At 36.4% G+C, this 8,928-nt stretch overlaps 2 protein-coding genes across 2 annotated transcripts; one reads left to right on the top strand and one right to left on the bottom strand.

Moving 5' to 3' along the window:
• Window positions 1-3,466: 3,466 nt before the first annotated feature.
• EAE97_009956 (uncharacterized protein) lies at window positions 3,467-5,852 on the top strand (the record flags this gene model as incomplete). The annotated part of the gene is made up of 5 exons (XM_038880471.1): window positions 3,467-3,515; window positions 3,623-4,092; window positions 4,145-4,703; window positions 4,751-5,017; window positions 5,068-5,852. The coding sequence occupies 5 exons, from the start codon at window positions 3,467-3,469 to the stop codon at window positions 5,850-5,852; spliced, it is 2,130 nt and encodes a 709-aa protein (XP_038728838.1).
• Window positions 5,853-6,886: 1,034 nt separating this feature from the next.
• On the bottom strand, window positions 6,887-8,646 carry EAE97_009957 (uncharacterized protein; the record flags this gene model as incomplete). The annotated part of the gene is made up of 4 exons (XM_038880472.1): window positions 6,887-7,614; window positions 7,681-7,919; window positions 7,985-8,277; window positions 8,644-8,646. The coding sequence occupies 4 exons, from the start codon at window positions 8,644-8,646 to the stop codon at window positions 6,887-6,889; spliced, it is 1,263 nt and encodes a 420-aa protein (XP_038728839.1).
• Window positions 8,647-8,928: the final 282 nt, after the last annotated feature.

The raw sequence follows: 8,928 nt of genomic DNA on the forward strand, positions 1-8,928 counted from the left end.
AGAATAATTTAATTAAATCTTTTAATATTTAATATACTAATTGTTTATTACAATATAAGTCTTTATTCTATTCCTTATATTAGCTCCTAATTTTATAAATAAATTATTATTTAATATATTTAAAACTACTTATAATATACTCTATAGAATTGAAATTAGAATTATAAAAAAGCTAAAAATCGATTAAAGGAATATTTCTAGTTTTAAATTATTCTAATAATTTATTAATTTAATATATAAAAACATTATTCTATATAAATTAATATTTCTTAATCAATTTTTTTTTAAATAGAAATTAATTCCTTATTAAAGATTTCAAAATAAAAATTAATATTTTATTCGAATTTTTTATTTTCAAAATCCCTATTCATAATATAAAGCTTACTTTTTTCAATATTACAAAAATCTTTTTAAACTATAATCTTTATATTTTTATTTATAGAATAAATTTGAATTATATTCCAATCCTATTTCTAACTTAAAGAATAGAATACTTATTTCTAATTTTTCTTTTTCCCCCACTCTACAGAATATTTATCACGGCGCCAACTATATGTCTGTAGTTGCCTTCGTGCCTCAGGCATAGACCACTAGCGTGCCCTACTTCTTATAAGTAGAGCCTCACTCTTCTATAGCTCTTCTACTCTTATAATACAATATAAGTCTTTACCTATACCCTAACAATATTCATTCAACCAAAAAATTAATTTTTATTCCTTTATTATCCATTTCTTATAATCTAAATATCAAATTAGTTTTTTAATTATGTATTTTTTTATAAATTCAAATCTTTTTCCAATTCTTTAATTGATTATTTTATAATTCTTTAACATCCTTTTGATAATATCTTTTTTATAATCCAATTTATAGATATTAATTATCTCCTAATATATCAATTTAGTTTATAATCTTATATAATATAATAAAACTTATTCATTTCGATCTATATATAATTTCTTTCTAATCTTTTTAAATAAAGTTTTTCAATCATTACATAATTGATTTATTTTAATAATATAAATAATAATCGATTTTTCTATTTCAAAAGTATTTATAATTTCTTAATAATTATTATTTGCCTTTATCCTTCCCACTACTTTTCTATAATTATATAAATTCAATTATATATAAAGAATATTATTATAATTAATTAATTTAGATAGAATATATTATAACGTGATTTATCAGTGAGTGGGTTATATCAATAAATGAGTTATTTTGAAAATCATTTAAATCAAGGTTTTTAGAATATTAATATTTTTAATAATTAATTATTATTTTTTTGAATAAAAAATCTTAAAAAATAATTAAAATATAGATTTTTTATTAATCTAATTTTGATAAGATAATTTTATTATTTTCTAAAAAAGAAAGGAAATTGTTACAATTTTTGTTACAAAAAAGCTATTTTTATAATAACAATTTTATAAATTCGAATTTTTTAAAACTAATTAGATTTTTAAAATTCTTTTATATTCAAATATTTTGTATCAAATTTTCAGAAAATTATATTTATAAATAAAGAAAGTATATGATTATACACAAACGAATTTTATATATAAAATAAATGACCTATTCATTGATATAACTCGTTCACTAGTAAACCACGTTAATAATATAATTAATATAATAAATACATAATGATTAAAGGAATGTATCGAAAAACGTGTTTCGACTAAGTAGAAGTGCACGGTTGCTGTAATTTATATTGCCCTTTTCGCAAGAAAACTCTAAATACCAAGAGCGATGTGTCATTATACCTCATTCTCTGTACTTCTTCGTCAAAAATTCGGTTACTATTCGGATCGATCCCAACTTCATGCTCTGGTTCGGTCAAATTGTGGACATGATGAGTTGGACACTCATTCAATGGATATTATAAGAATTGTAATGAACGACCACCTACTAAACCCACGCCTCCATCTCCCTGCTTGCTAATTGCGTCCAGCTGAACCCCCAGGAGTTCCGGCTTCATGTTTTGATCAAGACTCACTGTCCATTGATGGGTGCTACGTATTGACTCGTGATCATTTACGTATCAAGACTTGCCAGTTCCCTGTATAAGCGTCCGCAGTTCGACGATGTGATTATTCACCTACCTGGGTATACGGGATATCTTGAATGTTGCATCCGATAACACTCTATGTCCTTTGAGTAATCATCTCCATCCCACCACAACAAATTCTACGTGGGACTTGGTTAGCTATGATTGGTCATTCTACTCATTTGGAAGTTGTATAAAGAGGTTGGCCCCCAGACAGATGCAGTGGAGGTAAGACCAAACAAATTCATGTGAAAGGTAGGCTTGGGCGAGTGCATTTCAAGAAGGTTGGACTTGGGATTTCTCCGTGGAAGTCTCTACTTAGTTCAGCTACCCTTCAATATGGTGGGAGCCAATAGACCATATTTGCAAGAGCTCTCTATATCAACAATACACTTACAATCTAGACTGTTTGGATGACGGGCTTCGTGGAAGATCACATACGTCGTACTCAAGAAAACATTCTCTATTCAAATACTTGCGAGGTTAAATGGAAAAGAAGAAGTGCTCAGTCTTAACTCTTCAGAGACCTCCATTGCCAAAAGAATAAGGGATATGGTAAGACTTCGAGGCAGGTAAGAAACTTTCAGCCCATGAAAGCATAGACGGATACAATGCCTTCCAGTAGATTTCACGATGTACCCATTGGTGAACATTACTCGAGATATTTTAACCACAGTGCAGGTATGATCCATATCTGGAGATATCCACGCAGATAGTGTTGATGACAATAGAACAAATTGAGACCAATCAGTGCGCCAGGTATTGACCTAAAAAGCAGACGAGGAATTGTAAATTACATCGACCATAAAATCTCACTTCCCAAGATTATATGTAGAATGAGAAGGAAAATGACCATGTGAAAGGTGCAAATATTATGTCATCCCCAACTGTCAACATCATTCCAATTCATTACCACGCGCAGATTCCTCTCCCTGGCTATAGCAAGTGAAGTTTTGATGATTATTCTATGTTTGTATTTGGTATGCCAATGTATGACTGCCAATCCTCATCTTCAGGAAAAAAATTGATACTCGAGTAGACAAGTGATATTTGATTTGTAGTTGACCACTTTTATCACAAAATGATTTGCAATTAAAATTTACGTTCAAGAGAATCCCCAGTGATTGAGATCATGTTAACAATATTTAATAGAATATATACATAATAGATTGTATCAGTGAATATTTTTTCATTCTTGGCTTCCTTCTGTGTATCTATCATTTAAACGGTTGAGATTTGTCTGATTGGGTTTTAGGTTTCAATTTTCAGGGCTAAAATATCACATGACTGATAAGTTAATGACGCTTGTTTAATCTAGATACGGTATGAATGGAAAATTCTCTGTTGCGCCTACCTATACAAATAAGCTTGCATGATCCAAAACAAGAGGTATTTCTTCCAAATTTTCATGCGACTCCGACCATGGCAGATTCATCTATGAACTCATTGGCAATGGCTTCAACTAATGATGGTAAGTTTATGGAGGAGATGACGACGGAGGTCGAAAGGCAACCTCCTACTTCAAGCCAACCCCATTTTTCACTCCTACTTCGTCGTCCTAACAAGTAATCTTCGCAGATGTTCCAATAAAGCTCGAGACGTCTCAAAACCTCCCATTCTCTCCTCAATTGTCTGCATTAAAACGAAGAGTATCATTATCAGAGTTAGAATCACCAGAAAAGAGGCAGAGGATTGAATTCGAATCAGCGCAACCACAACTTTCCATCCCCGATTCCGCCAATGAAATTGTCGCCATACCACCTGCAGATGATGTAGATGATGGTCTGGGGGATCTCGATATCGACGCTATCATTGCCTCTGGTGTTGCTCATGTCTCTGCAGAGTACCAAGACGCGGGAACTATGGAAATGAATGATCATACCTCCCATCAAGACCAGTCGCATGAAGCCAACCTAAGTACACTTTCTCCCCCAAAGACTCCTCATGCTCAAGTTCGACAACCGAACAGTCGCGCCGCCTACGAACGACTCCGTACCGATCATCAACTGTCTCTGCAGGTGATCAGTTTAATGTCATTGGAATGTTTGGTATGGTTGTCTTCAATGTGAAATTGTGTGGATGGCTCTAATTCATCATCAGGCTGTGCAAATGTTAAACATTCTTTCCGAAGGAGGATACGATGAGATAGTCGTCATGGTAACGCAAAGAGATACCGCTCGTGGGCTGTCATTCCAAACATTGAACGATCTCTTCGATAAAACAAAAAGAATTTATGGAACTTCAACTTTTCTTTCTGCCGACGAACTCAATATCATAGATCCAGCTCAACGAGAGATTATCAGACTTGCAAATCATGCGACTTTTGTGTCCAGCGTATTTGGCGGACAAGAGGTTGGATTTTATGAACTCAATGAACATTTCGTCAACACCTGGACTCGGGAAGGAGAGGCCATATCGAAAGCATCGGGACAATTGCTCATGAACTTGAAGACACAAATCATTGTTGCAGCATTATCAATGGAGGAGTCAGACAAACCTGTTGAAGACCTTATCGATGAGATATTCTCTCCAGAGTTCCGGAATCTTCTCTCCCAAAGACATCCCTATCCTCTCACAGATGATGAGCTGCAACTACTTGTTGATTTAGATATCAGAAGAGTATATTTGATCAACCAAGGAAATGATCCCGCCAAAATTAGTAAGATAATCCCCCGCATTACTTTTCCCATACTGACCAACATGCAGAGGAACTTAGCGATCTCTTCAACTGGGACTCATTTCTAAGATCCACTCATATTCATATGGATGCTTATAGGCCATTGGTGGAACCTTATATGTCTAAATATGGGCTCACGATCCCCACTTCGACCGGATACTCGCAGGGTTCAAACGGTGGTCCGTCGAATGGAAATGCTTTTGCATACGTTGGCACTAATACAAATACTGAGCATACAACTCAAAACGTCCCCGAAGATGCAGGCATATATCAACAATCGACTACTCCACAGAATGGTATGCTTGTACCAACTTCATTTACAATCCGTGACTAATTTACTTCAAAGGCTATCGTCAAGCTCAATATCAAACTACCTATCAACCACCCAATCAATCACCTAATACTTACTCAACTCAATATAATACTACTAGTACATCTACAACTACGCCTCATCATTCTCAATCGGAATCAACCTCTGCTCTTTACGAAAAAGCTAGACAGGCTGCAGCTGCAAAGAATAATCCGGGACAGAAAGCTAGACCTGGACTGCCATCTCAACGTCGTCCATGGAGCACGGAAGAAGAAAATGCTTTGATGGCAGGTCTCGATTCGGTGAAAGGTCCACATTGGAGTCAAATACTTGCCCTTTACGGTGACAAAGGTTCAGTCAGCACTATTCTGCGCGATCGGAACCAAGTTCAACTGAAAGACAAAGCGCGAAACCTCAAACTATTTTTTCTCAAGAGTAATATTGAGGTTCCATACTATCTTCAATGTGTGACTGGTGAACTAAAGACCAGAGCACCAACTCAAGCGGCCAGGAAGGAAGCGGAAGAAAGGGCCAGACTCGCAGGGAATGAAGAAAGCGCAAGATTTCATGGTGTATTGGCACTGGCTGCAGGTATGCAGAATTCGAACCACGAGAATGGGAACGGAAGTCCTTATCAACAAACTCCAGAGCCTATGGAAGATCATAAAAGTGGAAGTAACAGCCCCGAGATATTGCAAGTCGAGGAATCTGGACATGACGAATCACAGCAAGTTGAAAATCATCACCAAAATCTGGAAGTGCAGGAAATGAATGTGGAGGATAGATTGAGACAGCAGTTGTTAGCTGCTACCAATATTTAAGGTGGTGATCCTTCTTGATGATTGACGGGACGATATCTGGCACAATATGGAGTAACGAATGCTTCTTACATCTGCAAATGGTGTATGGGGAGGCCAGGGGTATGCAACGGAATCTGCCAATTTTGCGAATAATATGGCGTTAGCGGTTGAATTCCTGTGAGTTATACTTGCATAATCATGGAACATGTGCAAATTTTGTCACTTTCGCGAACTTACCAAAAGCTGTACACATCACGGGTCTATATAGCAAAATTAATCGGATGTTGGAAGAATCATGGCGAATGTCACTGTGTATTTATGTGGACTTCACATTCGTTATTTGTACCCAAGTCAATTCAAGTGTGTTTGAGCTGTTGAGTGGCCAAAAAATTTGATAATGCGTGGAATTCTTGAAGATGATATCAAAGTTGATCGATTAGATGGGGCGAAGAATTCTTTTGACCATGAATTTGTTGACTCACGAAACCTCTCTACCTATGCAATGCTCTCACTCAATACGATCACCGACTCATAGAATTCCGAAGTTCATTGAATACTTTACTTCTTACTGTCCTATGGAGAGCCAAAATCCTTCCAGGCATGACTACTTCATAGTATCTAGTGTTTCTTTAACTTGCGCTTACCCAATGGCGATTGTTCCTTGGTCATACTCGCATGCAACAAACTTGAATGGCATGTCCCGTGTATGTTGATTTTGATTAGATTGATTGCATACAGTCAATGCCCATGGAGTGTTGATAAGAATTATTCAAAATTCTTCCCCGGTTGACAAACCAGTCCATGGTTGGCTTCGCAAAAGCAAGCGTACCTCTTTCAGTAACGCAAGAATCGCAGAACGAATGCATCCTACCCTGGCAACTGTTATAAGAACAGCTTCCCTCATGTGCTTCGGACATGTCGTTCGTTCCATAGACAGCGACCTCTCTTACATACCTTAATTCCCGAAATTCAGTCTCCAGGAACATCGCAAGGGACTTTTCAAAGGCAGTGAGACATTTTCCATCGTTCTCATCAATAAGTATGTTATTTTCACCCTAGGCTACTAGGGTCACTTTCCATGCCTTGGGACATAAAATGTTGATGATGTAAATGTATATTCGCATACTCTGAACCAAATCTTCGCGGCAGTCAGTATATCTAATCGAACTATGTGATTTGACTTGTCCGATGAAATTCAATCTTTGAAGTTCAGCTGAGTTATCAGGTCCGATGGTGAAAAGAAATCTGACAAATGGGTCACACCATGCCCATGCCGGAAGTTCTTTCAAATTGGATTGGGTTTTAATGCAGGAAATAGCCTTGTTGACGGATCGTACCCATCCCCTCGTGTTGCCTGGATCATAGATTGGCTGACGGAGCCATGGATAATACTTTATACCTCTCTCTGCACTAAAACCAGCTGGACTGTCACCACAGTTTAGGTTTCCTGTCGCAAACTCCAAAGTGTTTTGTCCGTACAATAACTTTGATCCAATATATTGGAACGATTTACAGACCTTTAGATAGGAAGTATCGAGAACAGAACAGGTACTCTGGTCCCATTTGCGATAAGGTCCTTCCCTGTTGTAACGCCCCCGGTTATTCAGTCCGCATCCTGAATTACAAAAACGATTACTGATCAGACTCTTGCCGTAAGTTCGGGAAGGGAATAACATGGAGTCAGGCCGTTCGTGACATGGCATCGAACTAGAGGTGATTGTAAATGGCACAACAGTGTTTTCTGAAGCTATCATTACAAATTCCATGATCCGATCAAGAATATCTACTACAATGTTAGTGATCTTATTTTGAAACCAGATAATTTCTAGGTAGAAAGAATGAAGCTTACCCGCTGGAAAGCTTAAAATATGCCGTGGGTGATTCTGGGGCAGGTTCCAGTCATACCAAGCCCTAAACATCTTAATGTGATCATATCTCTCTGAACCACTCGCTTGCCAGTTATATGCCCAAGGTTTATGCTTCCTCGTGTGATGCACTCCCCTTGAGAAGGGATGAATGCGCTCAACAAACTTGCCATAAGCTGTATTTATACGAACAACGGAGGAATAAAGTGTTTCCTTCTTCTGTCTTAATTCTATGAGAGCAGCTTCCAATCAGTTTGTTTGTTCTGTAGTGGCATAGGAAGCAAAAACTTATCATCGGCAACGGTTTGCTGTCCGCCATTTGGCTTGGTCCAGGAATCTAGAGCCCATTCTTCGGAAATATATTCCCACAAAGCAAATAAAGGGAGAACGTGAGGATATCTTTCTCGAGCGGCCTTCATTGTTCCATCATCCGAAATGTCATTATCAGGATTGGCGTCGAGTCGGTCCAAGTCTATTCTGTCCAGGTATGTCGAATCCCAGAATAGTCTTGTGCACTTAGGATCGTCTTGGGTCAAGATTGACTGCGACTCAAAAGGTGGAGTAGTGTAGGCAATAGTATACTATAGTGAAACTGTGGCGCGTATTAGCATATTGATATTGCAGCTAGTATATATAGAAAGGAGGTTATGTTATTCTTGTATATATTTATATACTAAAGAATATTAGTAATATATTGAAATACTAGAATCCAATATAAAATATATATTTCTATTCAAATTAGACTAGAAATAAGGAATTCCTATTCAATTTAAAATAAGAAATAGAAATTTGTTATTTAATATAAATAGGAATATATATTTTATATTGGATTCCAGTATTTCAGTATATTGCTAATAATATTGAATAACTAAATGATATTAAATACTTTTAGTGGTATTGAATTCTGTATTATATATGTATATATTTCGAAAAAATTCGATACATACCATTAAACTAACCCGTATACGGAATACGGGAAATACTATTGCCTACACTGAGGTGGAGTAATGAAAGTCATTTTGTCAACCATATGATGTGAAACTGGAAAGAATGAGACTTAATTGCGGATGCAATTCATTTGGAGGAAAGGAGCTGGATACTTGACATTCTTGAACAGTCCCAGAAGTCATCAATATTGTACCAAATGCAGCTTGAAATATGCTAGAAATAATCTTGGAAGCCGTAGATGGAACCACGAACCATACAAATGGGATTCATATTACTATCACACC

Source organism: Botrytis byssoidea (genome assembly GCF_014898295.1).
Source record: "Botrytis byssoidea strain MUCL 94 chromosome Unknown BBYS_024, whole genome shotgun sequence".
Taxonomy (NCBI): domain Eukaryota; kingdom Fungi; phylum Ascomycota; class Leotiomycetes; order Helotiales; family Sclerotiniaceae; genus Botrytis; species Botrytis byssoidea.